Raw genomic sequence first — 22,253 nt, 5'->3', positions numbered from 1 at the left:
TTCAGAACAGGAGAGGTCAGAGCCAGAAAGGCCCTCAAAGGTCACCTGATCAGGACTCCTGGTTTTACGGATAAGAAGGTGGAGGTCCAGCAATGGCCAGGGCCTGACCCAAATTCACCCAGGAAGTTGGTGGCCATGACAGGACCCCAGGGCCCTCGCTCAGAGGACATTCTCTGAGGTGTGGCTGAAAACACCTGCGCCCGCAAAATTCAGCTATCTCATACTCCCCTGGTCCCAGAGGCCCCTTCACGGAACACAGTGCTGTGTCCTATCAGCCGAGGGGTGCCTGGGAGCCGCGGGGCTTAAGCAGGGCCCGGAACTAAAGGAAACAGGGGCTGGCGGGAAGGAGAGAGGCACGGGATAACCTCTGGGGCCAGACGCGCCAAATTCAAGTCCCAGCTCTGCTGCTTGTGAGCCAAATGGCCAACCGAGGACAAGCTCCATAGACTCCCTGTGCCTCAGTTTCCCTGTGCCTTCACAGAATGAGGCTGATAACAGTACCAGCCTCACCGGGCTGGGCCAAGAATGGCACAGGGTTAAAATAAGCTGGTCCCTAGAAGAGCCAGTGGAACAGTCAACGAAAGGGTTGGCATCACCGTGACGAGTTCTGGTTTCCCCCAGAGATGTCTCCAACAGGCTGCTCGGCTGAGGGCAAAGCCCCAGGCCCAGGCCCACAGAGGTAAGAGAACCAGGAGAATGATGTGCCCAACGCTCTGGGGAGAGGCGTGCGCCCTGTCTCATAGCTGGGATCAGCCATAGATCCATGAGACATTCCACTAGAAACGCACCTGTCCCATTCAGTGGGTCTTTACTGAGCACCTGCTAGATCCTGGCTACCAGGGATATAGAACCGAATGAAACCCCATCCCTGCCTGCTAAAGCTCATGGGAACAAAAACAGGCAGGAGCCTGGGGCCACCCGGGACACGTGCGTGGAACTCAACAGTTTCAGGCGGCCTAGGACCCTGGCCGTGCCTCCCTTTTCTGTCCAGGGATGCACCTGGGCAGGTGAGGACAGACCCCAGGAAAGGCAACAGGGAAGAGCCCCAAGGGTAGAGCACACCTGACCAGAGTCCAGAACAGCAGCCCTGAATGAGCGACTGGCGGAAAGAAGGCAGGAAGGCCTGTAGGTCACCTGGGTGAGGACATGCTCGCCTCCCAGGATGGGGGCAAGCGGAGAAGGAAGGCAGGGAAGAGTGCCAGTCATGTGCGTGGGACAGAATGAGCCTGGTGGCTGAAGCCCAAACAAGTCAGGAAGGGCTAAGGCCACTCTTCATGCGCTGCTTCTCCCCCGGGAGCCCAGGGCGCTGAGAGGAGGGTGAGTGTCACGTCCCCAGCGGTGACACGGCAGCGCCCAGGGCAGGCCAGCCCCGGCAGTGCTAGGAGAAGGAAGCTGGGGCTGTAATCGCACAGGAGCCAGGGTTCATGCACCCGCTGGACATTCCCCCAGCCCTGGCTCTCCTCCACACGACACACGGCCGCGTCGGGCTGATCCCCCAAACCATCGTCCAATGGGACTTTCTCCCAGGAGCTTGGCCAGGAGGTCAGGGAGCGGGTAGAGACAATCTGGCGGCACCCTTAGCCTCCCTGGCCCAGCTCCCTTACAGCCTGGGGCTAGATCCCCAGGAGCAAGGTTCAGGCAGCTTTCCAGAGAGAGGGATTCTGACCTCACAAAAGGGTCTGGCCCTTCTCAAATAATCACGCTGGTCAAATGCAAAACAGGAGAAATGAATGAGCGTGGGGGGGAGTGCTCTGCACCTGCTCGTGGCCACGGGGCTCCAGGGCTTTCCTTGCTCCCCGTCTCTCTGTCCCTCTCCTCTCGGCCACCCACGTCACCTTCCCAATAAATTACTTGCCCCAATCTTTGTCTCACGAGGTCAGAAAGCAACAGAAGCAGAAATGCAACCCCTCTCTCTTGCCTGCCATACCTGGCTTCCCCTAAAAATCCACGGGGCCTCTTACAGGCAACAGCAAGGTCATGGACTCAACCTCTCAGTCAGGGGCCACAGCCCTGACAAGTACTCCATGGCGGCCCACATCAGGAAGGCCCAGGACAGGTGAGCCAGAAGTTTTAGCTCTCCAGTTAGAAAAACTACACCCTCTCCACCTCAGGGAAGCCCACAGCTTCACATACGGGCCTTTTTCTCTAAACTTCACACTCCATGCACTTTCTCAAATTCTGCCCCTGCTTCTCTTAAGAGAGGCCTTTTAGCTGGGCTTGCCACCCCAGCTCGACTGCAAACTCCAAGAGGGGAGGGCTGTGGCCCTTAATTTGCTCTGCGTGGTGTCCTGGGGCTCAGCACCGTCCCGGCACATGGCTGGAGCCTGGCGCTCGGAAGAAAGAGGGGTGACTCCCTCATCTCTGTGTCCTGCAGGAGGAATGGCCAGGTTGGCCCTGCTCATGCCTCTGCCCATGCTTCCCCAAAAGTCCAGATGCTGGGATGGTCCTAGCAGGCAGCAAGGCAGGGGGCCAGACACCCGGGCATCCCACAGCCCAGGATGCAGACGCAACTCAGCACCCACAGTGGGCTGAGTGTCCCCCAACACCGGCCCCCATCAACCATCTCTTATCCACTCGGAAGACAGCCCTTGGAAAAGGGGAATCCGGGCCCTTCCTTGCACACCTCCCCAGGAACAGGAGTCAGCCGCCCCACAGGACCCAGGGTCCCCCCAGGGCAGAGGGAAAGCTGCTGCCACGGGCCCTTCTTTCCACCGCAACCCCTTCGCTGCCAGGAGTCCCAGGGGCCCTACCTCCTCCTCCACTGCTCTGTCCCCCCAGCTGCCCCGAAGACAAGGTTTCTGCCGAGGGAATAAGACGATGCCCCTCCTCCACGCCCCTGCCCCCTCCCCATTTCTCATGTTATTTCCCACTTGGTGTCTTATCGCCACATTTGTTAAAATGGCTGCCACTTAGGAGGTGGCAAGCAGTCAGAAACACAATCTGGAGCAAAGCTGATATTAAATAACTTCCCGCGCCTGGCACGTCTGCCAAGGCTCCCTCCTGAATCGCAGGTGCGTAAGGAAGAGGCCGCACAGGGTGAGGCGCTGCAGACACCCCGAGTCCAGGCTCAGAGACACGCCTCTGCTGGGGGAAGGCCCCTCCCTTCTCCGGGCTGGATTTCTGCACCCGTAAAGCCTGAAGCTTAACACTTACCTCTAACCGCCCCCTTCCCACGTGATCCCACGACCCCCCCCCCCCAACACACACACACACACACACAGAGCAAAGGGCAGAAAACAGTCCCGGACGTTCAGATCCGAGCTACCAAAGGGCCCTCACTCAACCCGCCCGATGGCCCCTGCTCTTGTCATTTTCCAGGTAAACAGACGCAGCCTCGGAGATCGAGGCCCACCTGAGAGCTGGAGATTAAACTATCTCCCAGAGAGTGGCACCCCAGGAAACATTGCAAAGGTCGGTTCCTTTAGACGCCGGGGTTGGCCGGCCGTGAGGAAGTCAGTCAGTTGCTCGCCTGCGCTCATCCCACTGGCCCAGGCAACACCCCAGGGGCCATCATCACATTCATGACCTCAGAGAATCATCTCGAACCCCTTGCATGTGAAGGGAAGAGAAATTCACTTGACAGACCCCCCTGAACCCCATCTGCCGTGAGGCAATGTCACTTTTCACCTGCCCCAACAGTGCCCACCAAGGTCACCTCACCCCAGCGGAACACCGTGCTGTTCTCCACTCCAGCCACTAGGTGTCACTGCTGCGCCCAGCGAACTGGAAGGATCGCCCATTCATGGGTGGGAGAAGGACCCCATTGGGCCAACGGGATCCCACAAACCACCTCTGCACTGTGTCCTAACCTCATCCTTCTTCCCGAAAGAGACAGATGGCCAATCACGGAGTACCCACCATGTTCCAGACACTTGCCACACGTCGTATAATTTAATCCTCACAGCAACACCTCCCAGTAACACCTCGCTTTGCAGGTGAAGAAAATGAGACCCAGAGAAATTAAGCAACTTGCTCAAATTTGAAAAGATACAAACAAGGGGGAGGGCAGGGACTGGAACCTGAGTCGGATGTGAAATTCCATGACTTTTCCTCCACCCAACGTAGCCTCCCTTGAGACAACAGAATCTGAGCTATGGGCTCTAATTGAATCCAATTGTTTTGCCGTGACCCTCAGAGGTGTTGGCCCCTGGGAGAAAACCACGTGCAGTTCTGATCAAAGGCACATTCCCAACAGGCAGGCTGAAATAAAGAGCACCTCCCTCCCTGCAGACATCATGGTCTAGTGCCCTCTTGTGGCTGAACGTGGAACTGGAGTGAATGTGAATGGGAGGTCCTTAAGGGAGGGGACTCAGGGACCCCAGAGTCACCTCCTTCCCCCTAGATTCTTAAGTCCTTTCTCCCAGGGCTGATCCCTGAACCCTATCTGCAACTGACAGGCTCAGTCAATTACAGTAGCGGGGAAGGGGATCACCTAGTGAACAACAGCTACCTAGGGCAAGAATAGTAGTAAAACTACGTAAGACCAGGTCTGCAAGGGGCTGGGTGCTCCGGAATTAGTCAGCATAGAAATTCCCCACGTCCAGAGTGCCTGGGACCCTCTGCCACTTACACCCTCAGTATCCCAACTGAGTCTCTCAGTGGGAACCATAACTATCTCCCTGTTCTTTTGGCAAACATGTGTGCCTTAGCTATTTTTGAAGGTTTGGGTTTTTTTTTTTTTCCCCTCCAAATACACACCATCTTGGTCCTTTTCTTGTCTCCCTCAGCTTTGGCCCAGGTGCAGGTGGCTCCCCCTCGTGTAACCTCCTCCAATCCCATGCCTTAAGGTCCCTGATATGCCACTGTCCATCACCTCTGCAAGAGTCCCATTGTACTGCCCACCAATTTGGGTGCTGCGCACTCATCACGTAACCCTGACAACTACTCTACAAAGATGGATACAGTTAGCCTGATTTTTCAGATAAGGAATCTGAACCTCAGAGAAGTTAAGTAACTTGGGTAAGCTCACCCAGCGGTAGAGCCAGCATTTAAACCGAAGGCTGTCTGGGCAAAAGAACCCACTATTCTCCCTATGACACAAGGCTGCCTCCCAGACAAAAGAACCACTGGAAATCTTGGGCAACCAGAACTGTTCTAACAGAAAGCCCTGGATTAGAAGCTTTATCTGTCAGGATGAGCTGGAAGTAGAAAAGACTGGAAGGGGGAGGCACAGATGAGAGCCATAGAAAGAATCTGTGGGGAGGACGTTCTGGAGTCGAGGAAGAAAATGAGAGAGAACACACACATACACACACAAGAAATCTGACACTAACCCTACATTATTAGTATTACCTCCGTTTTTCAGAGAAGCAAACTGAGGTTCAAAAAGGTAGCCACGCCGGTGTGCCTGGGTGGCTCCGTTGGTTAAGCATCTGCCTTCGGCTCGGTCCTGGGATCGAGCCCTGGCAGGGAGCCTGCTTTTCCCTCTCGCTCTGCTGCTCCCCCTGCTTGTGCTTTCTCTAGCTCTCTCTCCTGCTCTCTGTCAAATAAATAAGTAAAGTCTTTTTTTTTTAATTAAAAAAAAAAAATGTTGCCAGCCCAAGGTCACAGAGCTGGTAAGAGGCAGAGTCATGAGCTCAAGCTTCACTGAGGGGGGACCATCTATAAACAAGGTTGCCAATGCAAGTGACCTCCCGTCCAGCAGGAGGGCCATAAATGTTGGCTTCATCCCTGCTCTTCAGCCTCAAAAAAGTGTCAGAAACAAGCAGGTGGAGAGGACATCTGGGGGGAGCGCTGTCAGTAAAACGTCCGACTCTTGGTCATGGGCTCGAGCCCTGAATCTGGCTTTATGTTCAGTGCAGAATCAGCTCCAGAGTCTCTTTCCCTCTCCCCCCTGCTCTCTCTCTCTCTCTCTAATAAATAAAATCATTAAAAAACAAGCAAACAAAAACAAACACTGACCACAACAGAGAGGATCCCACCTGCAACCCTGGGTCTGGCAGCCACGGGATGGTTCTGGGGACAGAGTCACAGGACCTGACTCCATGAGCTCAACACCCACCACAAAAGCACAAGACCCCATCTCCAAAGTCGACAACCATGTTAGCGGAACAGGGCTCATTTATGGACCAACTAGCGCATGGGAAAAGACAGCACCTGCTCAAATACTAGAACAGACATGAGAGAGCCCAAGGATTCACAGAAAGGAAAGAGTCCAAACTAGCTGGTCCAGGCTAGGGCCCATGACCCTAATTTGCACAGCACTCTCATACCCACCAACATAGATGGGTATCTCTGAGCGACAGACAGGGTCTGGAGAGCTTAAGAGACAGCACCGCGCTCTCCCATCTGGTAAGTCTTGGGACCTGGTACTGACTGAGCCACTCCCTGGTGTCTTAAGAGAGTCCCAAGTTTGGCATGGGGGTGTGGAGGCAGGCAGGAAAAAGTGAGAGATGCCCCTACACTTGGGCCAGTAGATCAAATGGCCTGAGGGAGCTCATAAAGCTCAATTATTCCGTGACCCTAACCCACAACGTAACCAACCGCCCACCACCTTCTCTGTGTCCACATCAAGACTGATCTTCCTGGGCAGGGGCTAGGTCCCATTCATCCATCTCCAGGTGGGCTGATCCCCACTGCTGCTGCTGCTGGGGACCAGAGGGGAAGGAGAGCCCTGACTTCTGTCCACCCAGCGCACTCTCCCAGCCACCTCCCGGGAAGCTCATGTCGGTAAGACTCCCATGGCTGGGCTGGCTCTGCAGACAGAGGCCCTGCCTGGGGGACAGCTGACCTCCCTGCTCATCCCTGGCTCAGGAGTGGCTCTGAAAGCCAGGTGTGCGAGGCCACATCTCACCAGGCTAGTGCCACATCCCCAGCTCCCAGCCGGGGAAGGCAAACACCGGCCTCCGACTGGCTGGTGCGCAGCACTGCCCTCTGGTGGCCACGGGGGGTCCACACGCTGACGGACTGGGCAGGCAGGAAGCCAGCTCTCGGGCTTGTTTACCAAGACCTCAGCCGTGATATGCCCAGCCCACAGAAGAGATGCACTTGTGCATGCACAAACACACCCCCAGATGCACACACACAGCCCAGTTCACTGTGGGAGGCACAGACGGGGACTGCAACTCAGAGACTGCACCCTTCACTCTCTCGCTGTGGACTTTGCAGGAGACTTAGGACTTCTTCCCCTGCCTCTGGAAGAGCCCAAATCCCTCAGCCCCTCAGCAGCCGCTAGCAGAGGGCGGGGAAGGGAAGCCACGCCAGCTGGGGAGGCAGGGCCCCGTGCCAGGACGCACTGGGTGACTGAGTCACGCCCCTCCACCTCTCCGGGGCCCCACGTTCCTCTTCGGCAAAACTACATTGGACCCCAATTATATGAGCCCCTTTCCAGATCAGATGATTTATGGTTCGAGGTCTTGATCTGCTTCCTAACTCAAAAACGCTCCCAGATGTCTAGAAACGGAGACATCAACATGGCACCCTACTGGTTAGACAGCCCATCAACCATGTCACCACGCTGATTAGACAGGGACCCCGGGGAGGGAGGCAGGCACCAACTCCCAGAGGTGACCCAACTCCCAGAAGGGAAAACTGAGGCCACAGAGGTCCTGTGATGTGGTGAGCTCAGCCAGCCAGTCAAACAGCAGCGAAAAATGGGATGTTTCCACAAATGCTTGCCCCACCATCCCAGCCACGGGTGGCTACTCCGGCTCTCCCCATGGGGACAGCTGTGGCCGACCGCCATGCTCACAGCTCATCCCTGTGGAGAGGCTGACGGAGCTCCCATGAGCAACGGGACAGAGCTGAGGAGGAGGCAAGAGAAGAGGAAGAATTCTCTAAACACCAGCCTCTAGTTCTGGCTCCTGGGCCCTCCAGATGCCTCCCTGCTGTTCTGCACCCACCAGCCACCTTGAAATCCCAAAGCTGTCCCTGGGAGAAGCCACCCAGCCCTCCCCTCTCTGATCCAAACTCTCAAGGGTCATGGGCAGTCAGGGACACAGTCCTGCCGACCACACCTCAGCCCAGCGTGGCGCTGGCAGGGACCCAGCCGCCAGCTTCCTGAATCCCCGCCAGCCTCAATGGGCGCCTGGTCTCCTGGGGCAGCGAGCTGGCCTGATCAAAGGCCGAGACACTACCGGGTGGTCAAGGAGGCCTGGGAAGAGGGCTTGGCCGAGACAGGGCCTCGGGGGAGGCCGAGGTCAGGAGGGGAGCCCCTCCCTGACTGTGAGAGGCCTGTCTGGGACCAGGCGAGCCAGACCATGAGGCCAGCACCACACCCACCATCTTGTCCGCCTTCCCCTCCGACCCCAGCTAGGGCAATGTGCACCCAGAGAGCTGGGATGTTACAACATGAAGGACCCTTCTAGACCTTCACGTCTACCCTTTTCCTTAATTAATGGATTATGATGGCCGCGTCTTCAGGAATGACCATGTGCACGTGTGTGTCTACCAGTATACATTTGCACGCCTAAGGAAAGAGCAAAAGAATCCAGGCTATACAGCTTAATATTAAACGTCAGATCACTCTGCGTGGAATTCAGCAAGTCACATTCTGTATCTGGACTCACGCCCCATCTGTACAACAGGATTCACGTTAATGAGTGAATGAACGAACGGCACTTCTCTGATAGGGTTGGTGTGAGGCCATAACAAAGTAGGACCTCTCAAGTGCTTGGAACGGTTGTCTAGAACATAGGAGGTGCTCACTAAAAGCTAGCTGTCCTTAGCGATCCTACACGGACAGTTTTCTCTTTACTGGGCCTGATACAGGACACCGACCCTCAGAGCACTGTTAACAGGTAGTTATTATTATGCCCATCTCATAGATGAGGAAACTGAGGCCCAGAGGAGGTAAGGGGTTTGTCTGAAGCTAGGGAGAGCCCAGGCCCAGAGGATCTGCTGGGGAAACCCAGTCACGACGGTCCTCTCTGCACTTGAGGGTTCTGCGGAAGGAATCCTGTCTGATTCCCACCACCCAGACCGGGGACCCTGTTGATGGAACAAAGAAGATGGCGGGGGGGGGGGGTAGCCTGGAAGGCAGAGGTGAGGCTGGAGAGGAAGGCTGGGCTCCCAAGCCCCAAGCCCGCTGAGCCCACAGCCTCCCCTGCCTGCCGGTAAACAGAGCAGAGCAGAAATCCTCGCTGCAAGCGAACCTCTAATTGGCGTGGGCTGCCGTCTGCACGGAGCCCAGGGGCGGCCAGCCTCGCATACTTGTTGCCTCTGGGGACCCCAGATTTGGAAACATCGCCCCAGAGGGAGACACAGCTCTAGGCAAGGCTCGGGCTTTGACAGAACACCCAAGACAGGCGCCAGGGCAGAGCCGAAGAGGGCGGCGCCTGTCCCGCCACCTAGGAGGAGAGGTCTTCCAGCAAGGCTCAGGGCCCCGGAGAGGTGCTGCCCTGATCTGAGCCTCTCATGGGTCCCATGCACAGAGGGTGAGGGAGGGGACACCTGCGGCAGTCCCTCCCAGCCCTGAGTTCTGGTGAGCCCTGCCCCCAGGGTGAGGGCAGAAAATGGAGGACTCTTATGGGACTTCCCAGGGCTCCACTGGGCACCGGGCTTCACAGGAGTCTGCATCCCTGGATAGCCGACCCACCGAAGAGCAGCAGCCCACACGGCTGGTCCCCTGGAGTGTGTTTCCCCAAGCGGAGGCAGCTGGGCTCTGGGGATGGATGATAGATAGGTGACTTGACTAGATGCCTCAGCCACCACCAGCTCTGCGGGGGTCAAGCGAGGCCTCCACTCAGGCCGTGCTTAGACCCAACTGCCAGGACTCTCAGCCGTCCTCCAGCTCCTCCCAGATGAACCATCCCATAATGCTGCCCCTGGGAGAAAGAGAACTTTCTGGATGAAAATGACGCCATGGAGTATCTAGCCACAGGACCACAGCCAGAGAGAAGAGTCCACAGACCCACGAGAGCCATGAGAGGAGCGGCTCGGAAGGAGACACAAGGCTCTTCTAAAGCTTTCCCTTTGGGAGACACACAACTCAACCTTTTTCTTTATTTTGTTCATCGGTAACATGGGACAAATCATCCCTGCCTATCACTTCAGCAGTTGGGGCAAAAACATACCCAATGTCTGTAACCTGGGAGGCATGAAAGAAATGCTGGGGTGTTCAGAAGGTAAAGAGTTTGCTAGACAGAAACAAAAAGCCCTCAGGGACTAGGGGGCCTTAGGAATCCTGGTCCCGGGCTGAGAGTCCCTCCACTACTCCGCCTGGCTCCTTCTCTCCTTTCTCCTACTCCCCCCTGCATCGATCAGCCCCTACTCCCTGGAACAGATCCAAGAGGGGGAGCCAGTCTTCAGGGTCACCTCTCCTACCATCCATCCATCTCCCTCCCAAACTCGGGCCCTTCCAATCACAAGAGAGCATCAAGCTTTTATGATGATCAATAAAAATGTTATCTTGCAAGCCCTGAACACTCCTCTGTTTATTAAGTTACATGCTGGTGTATCTTCCAGCCGTACGCTAAGTAGTCCCTCTTCTAGACTACAACTTGAAATGGAAGTTCTAGCATGTTCTTCTCCCATTCAGTGGAGGTCCCTGCTGGAGCAACACATGGAAGCTTTGCAGAGGGCCGTCTCCTCCCTGCCTTCAGTGCAGGGTAGAGAACGGAGAGCCGCATGAAGCTAGATGTCCAGGCTGTGAGGGGCATCCCTAAGTGTGACATTTGGTCTGGGCCGTTGACTCCAAACTATGTGGCACTTTCTAGGTGACCCAGAGTTCAGTGGAGGTGGGAAGGAACGAAGGGAAAACTGGCCAGTGGCCACTGGCCGAGAGGGAGCACCCAGTCCTCTTCCTGGTGGCATCGCAAGAGTCAGCACCAATCCTAAAGCTGGTGCCCTTAGAAGGGACCTCACAGAGACTCCATGGGGTGCTCCCTGCGCCCTGGGGTGGCATCAGTCCAAGCTTGAAGGGACTCAATTCATAGTTGAATTTACAAGCTCAAAAAGGCTACAGACCCCTCCTACAGCTCACAACGGGTTAGGGGCAGAGCCAGGGGAGGGACCCATGTGTGTCATCCCTTTCTCTCTTCCTACGCTCCCTGCAGTCAATGGGAGGCCTCCAAGTGAGGCCAGAGCCAGTGTCTGTGATCCCAGGATGGGGTCCAGTGGCAGCGGAGATGCCACAATCCTGGCAAAGATCATTCCGAGGGAAGGGCACAGCCCACCCACACCCCCACCCAAGAGCCAGCTGGGCTAAGGACCCTTACAGTCAGAGAAGAGGAGGAGGCAGCAGGCAGGGACGGGCAGGGCAAGGACAGAGCATCCCAAGGGAGCGGGCATGAGAACCGCCCTTCTTCACGGCAGCCGGGCAGGAGGCTGGTCGGCCCTTTACAGGACCCTGCACCACCTCCCAGACTCCAGGACCAGCCCTCCAGGGACCGGCACCCCAGCACTCCCAAAGCAAGGGCCAGGCTGCGCTGCTTTTACCCAAAGCTGCCATAGCTCCAGCTACCCTGGAGCTGCAGAGATGATGCCCTGGGCCCCAGCGTGTGCCTAGCAAGACTGACCTGGGCTTGTGGGAGCTGAGGACTCTGGAGCCAAGGAGGGCCTGGCCTCCAGGCAAAATCCCAGGGCCTCTGGAGCCCCGGGGTCCCAGCTTCCATCCCGGAAGTACCTCATTCCCCAGAGCTGCGACCAGTCTCCCTTCCAAATCTTACCACAAAGGAGTCCCAGCTCAGACCACCTCTCTCAGACCTAGGCTCTCTGCCCGGCTGAGCTCCCCTGGGGCCTGGCTCACGCCGTTGCCTGCATCCCAGGTCCCATGGGTAATTGTCAAGGCTGGCCTCCCCTTGATCCTTAGAAAGGCTGAACATCAAGGAACTGATACAGCAGCCAGAACCCAAAATGATCCTTCACCCAGCAGGGGCAAGGGCCTTCAGGGAAGATGGGGGCCTAAAGGGACCGGAGAGTCGCAGACACCAGGGATCCTGTGGGGGCTCCCACAGAGACCCCGCTGGAGGCTCGGAGTCCCAGCCAAGAGCTCAAAGGGTATCTGGGTAGCCAACCCCAGGAACATTGGGTCCCATGAGCCATCTCCTCTCCCTTGATCTTCTGACGGTCAAAGACGCACCATTGTGACCTAGCATCAGGAAGGCTTGACCTAGACAGAGGATCCAACTCCCAGCCTCCACCCTCTGCCTTTGTGACGACAGAGCCTGGCTGGGCGCGGCAATGCGCGGCCCCTTCTAGGTTGAGGTTGCTGTGGGCCAGGAGCTCCCATGGCCGAACAGAAAGAGGCCCAGAAGCAGAGCCCTTTGGGAGGGGAGGGGTTGAGACCCACATTTCTGCTCTGATGCCTTGCAGCTGATTCCCTCCTGTGACTGGTGGGGCAGCCCCCTCTCCGATCACGGGCGCCCTCAGCCAGCCTCCGATGGGGACCCAAGAGGCGCTCCACACACGCCTCTGAGAGAAAGATAACAGGGACTCTCTTGTCCATCTTCAAAGTCAGGCATGATCAGTTAAGCACCCAGGGAGGGTTGTCAGGGCCCTAGAGCTCCACAGACAAGAGGGTGTGTCTTTGGAGGCCAGTCCCCAAGGACACCCCCTCCAGGTTCCCGGAGAGAGGCCTGATGGAAACACAGCTTCATCCCAGCTCCATCCCAAGAGTCAGCCCAAGCTGTACCCTTAGGCACACACCAGCAAGAGCTTCAGGCTGATGGAAGGCTGGAGGACCCCCAAACTCCCTCTCTCTGATAGCATCAGAAGTCTGAGGAACACACTTTCCTCCTGCAAAGTCTGGGTTGCAGCTCAAGCCCCCTTCCCAGGTCGTGCTGAGGTCAGGCCTCCTCCGTCGCCTCCTCCTCCTGCCTGTCCTCCAGGTCCTCCTCCCCGCCTGTTTCCACAGGCATCCGGCAGAGCGGCGGCCGGGGCCTTGGTGTTGGATAGCCTGAGACCTAAGCCTGGCTCACCACTGGGGCTGTGTGCCTTGACAGGAGTTATTCTGCCACCCTGAGCCTCCAATCCCTCGAGTGACAGAGGAATGGGTGACAGCTACTTCCCACAACGAGCCTGATTTCCCTCCCTCCACAGTCCTCTGCCTCAGGCCAAAGAGTGGGCTCTTCCCGAAGCTCTGTCAATACCAGCGAAAGATCTAAGAGGGCACTGGGGAGAAGACGGGGTGAGGAAAGGTCATCAGACCCATGACCTCTGACCCTCCTCCCCCACCTGCCAATCCACGCAGCTCCTGTGGGAATCCAGTTCCCCAGCTCTTAGGTGTCGGGGTAGACGTAAGGAAAGGAGTCCTGCCTGCTTGCCAAAGAGCCTGTGACCCGAAACACACAGTCTCCCAATCCAGTCCCTGCTCACCATTCTCCCATTTGTCCCACTGGGGTCCTCCAAAGGCAAAGGGGACAAGAGACCACACCATCCCCTCCGGTCACCCACCTTTCAACACCTCCATCTTGGACCCTAGGCCTGGGAAGAGCAGCCCAACTCCCCCCTTCAAACTGCTTCCCCAAGCATCATCTTCAGAGGAGCGACCGCTGCCTGGCTACAGAGAGCCTACGTGATTGTGGCCATCCCTGCCTCCCACTGGCTTCCCACAGATGCACGCATCCTGGGAGCAGAGAACGGCCAGAATGAGGCTCACCAGCTCCCAGAGACCCACACCAGGGATCTGTTCTCAAACCTTTAGCACCCCCCCCACCCCAGTCCCCCTGGATATCCCCAGATCCAGCTCAGGAGCCCCTGGACCCACTGCTAAGCTCTCTCCCCTCCCCGTCCCCCAACTCACCCCCCCCCCACACACACACAGCCAAATGCACTCCCAAGCCAGAGTTTCCCTGCCGATAACACTCCAGACCCTCCCCCCAGCCATCCTCAGGGGCGCTGGAATGCTGTGGCCTGCAGGGCCCAGAGAGGCAGGCTTGGGTCCGGCCAGTCTACCCCTGCCAACCTCTGGCTGCCCCCTCAGCTGTTCCTCTGTTCATCCCAGGCCCACCGGCTGCAGGTGGTGAGGAGGTGAATGGCAGAGCCCAGATATGGGTCAAGCTGGTCTCCAGGGCCAGGAGTCAGAGACATCTCCGGGGCTGTACACTTCCTCCAACTGTTAGCTGTAAGGATGCTAGCGCTCTCTCCACGAAGCCAACAGGGCTGGCGGGCTTTCGAGAGCAGAACTGCAATTCCTCCCAGCCTGGCTGCCCCATTCTGAGGGAGAGGGAGGGCTGCTGCCTGGGAGACAGCGCCAATGGCAGCTTCGAAAGGGCTTGTGTCTGCCCAGATGCCTCCTTCAGACCCCAGCCGGGACTTCAGGGCAAACCCCTCTCTCTCGGCATCCTACCCATTTTGAGGGTTCCCAAGGGGTGTGGACCTTGGCAGGGGGACAAAAGAGCTATCCCCTGAACAACCCCGGCAGGGTCCACACCCTTCTCTGGCTGACAGAATGGGGGGGGGGGGGGGGCGTGGGGGGGCGGGTCACCCGGCCCTGAGGTCAGTGTTAGGAAAGATGGGCAGCCTCCCCGGATCCTGGCTGAGCTCTTCTTTCCCGTGTGCCTCGGTTCTATCCCCCATCCTTAGCCAAGGGGAGGGAGGGAATGCAGGCCACCACAGGTCTCACTCAGACGGGGCAGAACCCAGCAAACGGCAGTCAGAGTTGGATTGTCCAAAAAAAATAAAGAAGAAGAAAAAGAAAAAGACGGATCTGCAAGACCATCTAAGCCTCATCCCCAAACCCCGCAAGCCCCCTCAGCTCCCTTCTCCATCCTGACTCGGAATTACCGGCGCAGTTATCAGAGCTCACAAGGACGGGATCTGTAGGCGCCCAGATGCAGATGAGGGTAGGAAAGGCGGGGGGTGTCTCGGAAATGCCCAAAATGGGGTTGGAGAGGGCGGGCGAGAGAGAAAGGGAAGAGGTAGGCGTCCATGACGGCCTCGACATGTCCAAAGTCTCCCAGCGAGCAGCCAGCTCCCAACTTGTTTACTTGTCAGCGTGTTTCGCTGTTTCCAAAAGGAAATAGTTAACGATCTCGGCTGGATCTCCAGCAATCCCTGTCACCTTCCCTCCCGGCCCAGCGCCGCCGCTGTCACTGCCGCCGCCGCCGCCGCCGCCGGGGATTGAACCTCGTCTACTTTATTCCACTTGAGCGTGGCCAAACTGTTGCTATTTAGTGGGGGGCAAAAACCCGACTCGCACCCTCGCGACGAGCCCCGGCGGGTGGGGGCGGGGGCGGGAGCGGGGCCGCGCACGCCCGGGCCGGCGGGGGTCCCCTGCGGGGAGAGGCACCCACGCGGCGCCGGCCCCCGCCTGCTAGGGCCGGATCACCTGGACTACGCGGCCCGAGAGCATCTCCCGAGCCACGGCGAGCCTGACGCGCGCCCGGCGGGCGGCGGGCGGCGGCGAGCCGGGGCGGGCGGGCGGAGGGCCGGCTCCCGGCCGCGGGCGGGCGAGAGCGAGCCGCGGAGCGAGAGGGGAGGCGGGCTGGGGAGCGGCCGCCCGACTTACATGGAAGTGATATTCCTTGAGATGTCCGTGATGTTGATGCTGGCGTTCCCATTGCTGTTCCCTGAATCCTGCCCCTCCAGGAGGGGGAAGAGGTTCCCATCGTCCGGCCGCCGGCAATTGATCTCAGTCTTGCTGCAGACACAATTTGCAGGGCAAGCCAGCACGGAGCCCACATAGTCCAGCCAGACGCTTCCCAGCAAGAAAATCCGCCAGAAACTACACTTGGCTGGGCAAAGAGAGACATCCATCTCCGATCGCGGCTTCTAAAAAAGAGGAGGAGGAGAGGGGAGGGGGGTGGGGTGGGGGGAGTGGGGAGAGCTGGGGGGGAAGGAAACAAAGACGGCGAGGGAGGGGGGAAGGGGGAGGGGGGGCCTCTGCCTTTGAAACGCCGTGCGATCAGATGCAAAATCCTTCAGCGTCTGAAACCATCGCGGCCGCCGCCGCCGCCGCCGCCGCCGCTGCCGCCGCCGCCGCCGCCGCCGCCGCCGCCGGGTGGGAGCCGCGGGGAGCGCCTAGTGGCGCGGTTTGCCTGGCATGGTGGCCGGCTCGGCGCTCGCCGGCTCGCCGGGTCCGGAGGCTCGGGAAGCGAGCCGCGCTCTCCGACTCCGAGACTTTGCAGGGTTGCAACAGACGGTGGGGAGGCAAAAAAGAAAAAGAAAAAAAAAAAGGGAAAAGGAAAATATGGTGCTAAAGTCACCAAGTCCCACCTACTGGGCAGAATTAAAACGGACACACCTGCAAAGCACACACACACACTCACGCACACACACACACTCACTCACTCACACATACACACACCCGGAGCCCGGGGGAAGGAGGAGGAGGAAGATGCAGTCGGAGCTGCAGCAGCCGCCGCGAATGGCTCGCCGCGCGCCTGCAGAAATGTACAAGTGCTCGGAGCCTTACGAAACGCACGGGTTATCGGAGCGTCTTCCTCGGCTCCCTCCCTCTCTCCCCCTCCCTCCTCCCCTCCCTCCTCCCCTCCCTCCTCGCGGCCTCCTCCCCCCGCCCCCCGCCCCGGCTGGGAGCGGCAGGAGAGCGGAATCTCCCCCCTCCCTCCCTCTCCCCCTCCCCTTCCCCACACCCCACTCCCTCCTCGCCCGTCCTCTCCCCTCCTCCCTCCCCATCCACCCACCCACTCGCCGGCTCGCGGCTCTCGCCCGCACCGCCACCCGCAGCCGCGCGGCCGCCCGCCCGCCTGCCCGCCCGCTCCACGCCTCGCGGCCCGGAGCCCGGCGCCCGCTCGCCGCAGCCAAGGGGAAACCGAGACGGAAGGGAAAAAGTTGCAGTTGGGATTGAGAGGGTCTGGGCTGGGGAGGGGGAGTTGGCGAGCTGGCTGCGCGACACCGAAAGGCGCTCTCCTTTCCACTTTTTGGCCCTCGCGCTGCCCGGTGTTTTGCTGCAATCCGGACCGCGAGAGGAAGTGAAATGGACGCGGCCGAGGTGACCGGGGGAGTGCTCCCGAGCCTGGGTGGGGGGCACAGGCTCGAAGACGGCGGCGGGGGCTGCGGGAGCGCACGGAAACCGCAGAGAGGCTCCCGGAGCCGGGGACGGGAGCCGCGGACGCGCGGCACTCCGTCTAAATGACACTCATTTCCGTAACCGAGAGTCGGGGAGCTGGGCTCGGCCGGGAGGGGACTGCGGGGCACGCCCGGGTTGGTGCCCCCACACCCCCTGCGCCTTCTTGGCGGTGGGCTTTGCGTCCAGCCTCGGGCAGGCAGGGAGCGGGGAAGGACAGAATCAGCGCCCAAAGGGCTGCGCTGGGGAGCCGAGGTGGCGAGCGGCGCGTGCAAGAGAGAAATGGCCGGGAAATTGAGATGCAAGGGGCATTTTTTGGCAAGCAGGCCAGCACCGTCAGAGACCGGCTTCTTGGGCTCGGCTCTCGGGTGCGCTGCTCTGGCTGCCCGGTGAGGGGGCGGGCGGGCTGCTTTCTCCGGATTCGGGGGCGCAGAACCTCCCTCCCTCCCACACAAGCACCCCTTCCTGGTAGGGGCGTAAAGCAGGTGCAGCCTTCGACGCGAGCTCAGATCCCGTCGGGAGAAGAGAAGGGTCCCCGCTTTTTGCTTTGGTAAGGTTTGGGTTTTTTTTTTTGTTTGTTTGTTTTTTTTTAATAAAACGTCAAAATGCCAAGTGTGAGCTGTTTGCTGAGAAAACCAGAGCATTCGCTGTCGGAAAGGAAAAGAAAGGGTTAGGGAAGTCGGAGCAGGCAGACACACTACGGCATTCACACGCAGAAGAAAGCAGGGCTCTCCTCCCCGATCGTGGATGAGAGCAGGCTAGGAAGCAAATGCGCCGAATTCAACTGCATCCAGCATCTGAAAGGCTTCTCCCCCGCCCCCCTATGGATTCCGAGCAGGTCATGCAACTTGCAGGCAAGATGGGGGAAGGGGTATGCGGAGGCCACCCGCCCACCCCAGGCGTAACCACAGACAGACCAGGCGCCTTCGAGTGGCACTGTCGCTGAGTAAACTTGGAAGAAAAAAAGAAGGGAGAAACAGAGGAACATGACTATAAAAGGCAGTTTTCCCCACTTCCCCTTATGTTCTCTGCCTTCCCTGGGCCTCCAGGGGGACTTTTACCCCCCTGTTGCCATTATGGCCTGGTAGCCAGACTGGCATTTTGCCCTCCCACCAGCAGGAGGGGACAGAGAGTGGAGACCTCTCTAGTCGGGCAAAGCAATTCCTTTGGGCCCCAGGACAACCCAGATACCCTTAGTCCACTGGACTCCCCCCTGTCCTTAAAGTGCCCTCTGAGAGTGGCCCAAAAAATGCCTATTTGAGAGGCTGGGAGACTGAGGCAGAGGCCAAGGTTGGCCTCTTGAAGGAGGTGGCAGTGGCAGCAGAGACATGTAGAGAACCTTTCTCAGACCACTCCAGGGGCAGATTCCAAAAAGCAGGGAATGCCAAATGGATTGGGCCCAGCAGTTCTCCAGCCTGGGACTAAAATAGTTGTATCCAAATGATGCCCAGCCCACTTGTGCGGGGAGAGAGAGACATGGTTTTTAACATTTCCAGCGGAGAAGGGGAGGTGTCCGTAAGTCAGAACAATTTAAAAAAAAAAAAAAAAAAAAAAAAAAAAACTTGAAAAATCCCTTTGGAGATTATAAAAATGCACACGGCGAAGCAAGGGGGGCCTGATGGGACAAGAAGCCTGTCATCCCAACAGTAAAACGGGATTAAAACGGGATGTTACGTTTATGCTGGGACTCTGGGCGGGAAGAGACAGCTCTAAAGGAAGGAGGTCCTTTTCAAAGCAGATCCTAGATTAGGAGTGGAGAGAACAGAGTTCTAGTTCTGACCGTAGGCAAATCACGTAAGCCTCTGGGCCTCAGCTCTCATGTCTGTGGGATGACAAGGCTGGTCCTCACTCTCCAAAGTGAGGCCCTCTGACCGCCGGCACCCAGTCACCTGGAGGTTTGTTTGCCCGAAGCATCCCATGCCCCTCCCCAGACCTACTAAACCAGAATATCTGTTTTAACAAGCTCCCTGGGTGATTCATAAGCACACAGCAGTTTGAGAAGGACTAAGATGACTCCCGAAGTCCCTTCTAGCTTGAACATTCTCCCATTCTAGATGCACCTGGGCTGGAGAGACTTAGAAGAGAAGGGGGGCCGGTGGGGGGATTCTCAGAATATTATTCAGTCGGGGGAGGGGGTGGGGTGAAGAGCGGGTATGTCTGTGCAGGCACCTTGTTAAAAACAGATTTGCAAAGTTTCCCTAGAAGCTCAACAAGGGGCTCACCCTACCCAGAAAATTGCACTCTTGCTTCAGTACTTCTTAACCCCAGAGATAGGCCAGATTTGGTAGAGGAAGCAGGAGAAAGTGTCCACTGTAGACGCCCTCCTCTTGTTTAATAGGGGTCCAGGGCATTTGGGGCGTCCTGTGTCCTCGGTAGGAATGTCCCGATTGACAAGGATTAATGCCTGACACATAATGATTCCCAGTCTGCGGCCATCACGGGGTCTTAGAGAGACCAGGACCAGCCAGCATCCAGCCAGCACGGTTAATCCCTTCCATGTCTTGCTGCCAGCTACAGCTTTAGAAATGAAGAAACTTAGCCATGTAGCCCCTGCTCATCAGAGATAGGAGTGGGCAAAGTGTTTCAAGCAGAAAGGAAAGCTTTAGACACTCTTTACAGCTGGGCAGCTGCCTTCTGGTACCAAGGGTCTAGAGAAGGAGGAAACCCAAGATTTGGATGCGGTACCCCCCCCCCCAGACAGGCCGGAGCAGAGGCTGCCTCCAGAGCACAGTGGTTCCACCTTTCCTGCAACCCAGAGACACGGAACACATCCTATCCCGAAGACATACCGCAGCTATGTGAGCACCTGAGACATCTCCTTGACTGCTGGGTTAAAAGGTATCCCCAAAGCCAGAATTCCTTGCCATCTAGGAGGAAGGGAGTGGGGACTCGGGAAAATACGAGGATAAGCAGCAGACCAGGAGCCATCCCCCCAGTGCCTGCCCCCTCTTCAGACCTCTGCGGGAGTGCTGCTCATAGGTCTGTCTTTCTAACCCAGCCACATCGGCTTTTCCAATGAACCCACACTCTTAAGGAGGGGCCACGTTACTGGCCATGTTATAGGAGCAGGCCAGACCCCAGGCACTTGGGATGCACCCACCAGGGTCTACTGCTATGGTGCCAGCCTAAATCCAGGAGTTGTTCAGCCCAACATTCTAGTCTGAGCAGAAGTGATACCTCCGGCCCCAACTCTGAGCTGTGGAAGGAAGCGTGGACAGGAAGGCGACCCAGGGAGTGGAGAGGAGACAGAGGGAAAACTGTGCCCCCAAAGAACCTGCTGTTGCAAAGAGCTACCAGAGCTGGCAGACTTGACTTGTGTAAGAGAGAGAAGTCTGTTTCCGGGGTGGCCCGAACTCAAGATGTGAGCAGGGAAAGGCATGGCTGCAGGCTGGGAATGGGTATCCAGGAGACCAGGAGCCAAGGAGGAAGTTGTGACCATACATGGAGAGGGAAAGCCCACCTATGAAGAGGCACAATCAAGGCCAAGGTGTCAAAGGAAGCAGCAAAATCTAAGGGCAGGAAGTTCCAGCTCAGGATCCTGACTTAAGTCCCAAGATCTTGGGCATGCACCTGCCAGGAGGTAGGAGCTACCTGCCAGGGAGGACAGAGCCCCTTGCCTCTCACTCCTGTCCGTTACCGATTTTCGGAGGGATACCTAGATTCTCCTGTGCTGCCCTGGTGGGAGTATCCGGAGGGGACCTGGGGTTCCTCACCAGTGATGCCTTATCCTGAATGATAGATTCACAGACTCTCTGGGCTGGAAAAGGCTCTCAAGCCCAAAGACCCACAACCCCATTTGATGCACAAATCCCCTCCATGTCATCCCCACATGCCCAGTCTATCCCTGCTTGAACACCTCCAGGGACAGGAGGCTCACACCACCCAAGGCTTCTGATCTGTCTGCAAACAGCTTTACTCCTTGGATAGCCTTCCGCTGGAAATAAGGAAACCAATCTCCCTGAAGCATCCATCCTTGGTACTAGTGCTACTACCTAGAACCCCATGGAAAAGGCTAATCTCTTTTCTACAAGCCAGTCAGAAGGCTGACCACCTCTCATCTCTTCCCAGAGCACAGTATCCTCCATTTTCTCACTCCTTCCCCCGCTCTGGTCACTGGTAATGGATTGTCAGTGGCCCTTGTAAAGTATGTCTCCAAATCATGCAGGCTGCAGGTGCTGAGACCTCAGGTACAAGAAAGCAGGCAACTCTAAGAGGACTAAATATGGTTTCATCTAATAGACCCACGGAGATGAATTCACCACCCAATAGCATTTGAACGCAGGTCAGGCACTCAATGCTCTGTGCCTCAGTTTCCCCATCTGCAAAACAGGGGTTCAACGGGGTCTAACTCACCGGGCGGCTGTGACATAACACAGTGAGGCACTCAAACAGTGCCTGACGCTCAGTAAGCACTGGGTATGTGTGTTAGCTCCGTTATTCTGCTTTTGAGGTACCCAGAAGGCTTTCTGGCTTCACTGGGAAGCACCAGGACCAGTTATCCAGCAACAGCCAAACATACCGTCACCCTAAAAGTCACCTCCCACACACAGGAAGCAGCACCCCCACCCCAGAAAATTACTGTGTGGGGCCAAGATGTTGGGGCTCACCCACGGATGTTCTCAGCTGCACTTCAAGACCCCAGAGTCGCCAGCAGCCAGGGAAGCTTGTTTGCCTGGGTGCCTGGGGACCAAGACTCTGGGCACTGAGAAGCAACCCCATGGGCTCTCCCTGGTTCCTTTGCCAGCTTGTTGCTCCCTTGGGGGCTGGGGGCAGCTAGCTTTCGTCTGCCCAGCGGGTAAGCCCTGCTGACTCACCACCACTGGCCAGGCTGGAATTCAGCACCATTCTGTCCCTAGTCCTGCCTCACCTTGGGTTCCCGGCCTGGTCCACTGCAGCTTCTGCAGAGAACAGGGTTGAGGACACACAGCTGGAGACAAAGAATGAAATCTAGGTGGTAGGAATCACCACCGGGCTTCTGGGGAGTCAGAGGAGCGAGCCCCCAGAAGACACCAGTAGAGTCTTTGAGCATGGGTAGCCTGGGAAGACAGCACCCTCACACTCACCCTTCAGCATAGACACCTCCCTCCTGCCCCTTCCCAGGTGGGCTTCCCACAATACTCTGTACCATAGCCCGCCATTCACCTGTTTCCAGACCAGGGGCAGCCAGAGGGAAATGAAATTGATGAGGTGGGGCAGAGCCATCTAGGTGACTTTCTGATTCCCAAAGGGATGTTCTTCCTGTTAGCCAGCTTTGAAAATGAAAGTTTCCTGAGGACAAAGACCTTGTTCATTTTATGTACTAATTTGCCAGCCCCTTTAACAATACTGAAAACATAACAGATGCCAT

At 57.5% G+C, this 22,253-nt stretch overlaps 1 protein-coding gene across 3 annotated transcripts in view; it reads right to left on the bottom strand.

Annotated features, from left to right (window-relative positions):
- The window catches only part of NTRK3 (neurotrophic receptor tyrosine kinase 3), a 364,802-nt gene extending 348,947 nt beyond the window's left edge, over positions 1-15,855 (bottom strand). For all 3 annotated transcript variants that reach the window (XM_059371609.1, XM_059371611.1, XM_059371612.1), the window contains exon 1: positions 15,389-15,855. In XM_059371609.1, coding sequence (XP_059227592.1) covers positions 15,389-15,636 — 248 coding nt within the window. In that variant the 5' untranslated portion in view covers positions 15,637-15,855. The remainder of the gene's footprint in view (positions 1-15,388) is intronic.
- Positions 15,856-22,253: the final 6,398 nt, after the last annotated feature.

The sequence above is a fragment of the Mustela nigripes genome, chromosome 13, assembly GCF_022355385.1.
Source record: "Mustela nigripes isolate SB6536 chromosome 13, MUSNIG.SB6536, whole genome shotgun sequence".
NCBI lineage: Eukaryota > Metazoa > Chordata > Mammalia > Carnivora > Mustelidae > Mustela > Mustela nigripes.
This window is presented reverse-complemented; position numbering and strand designations above follow the sequence as displayed.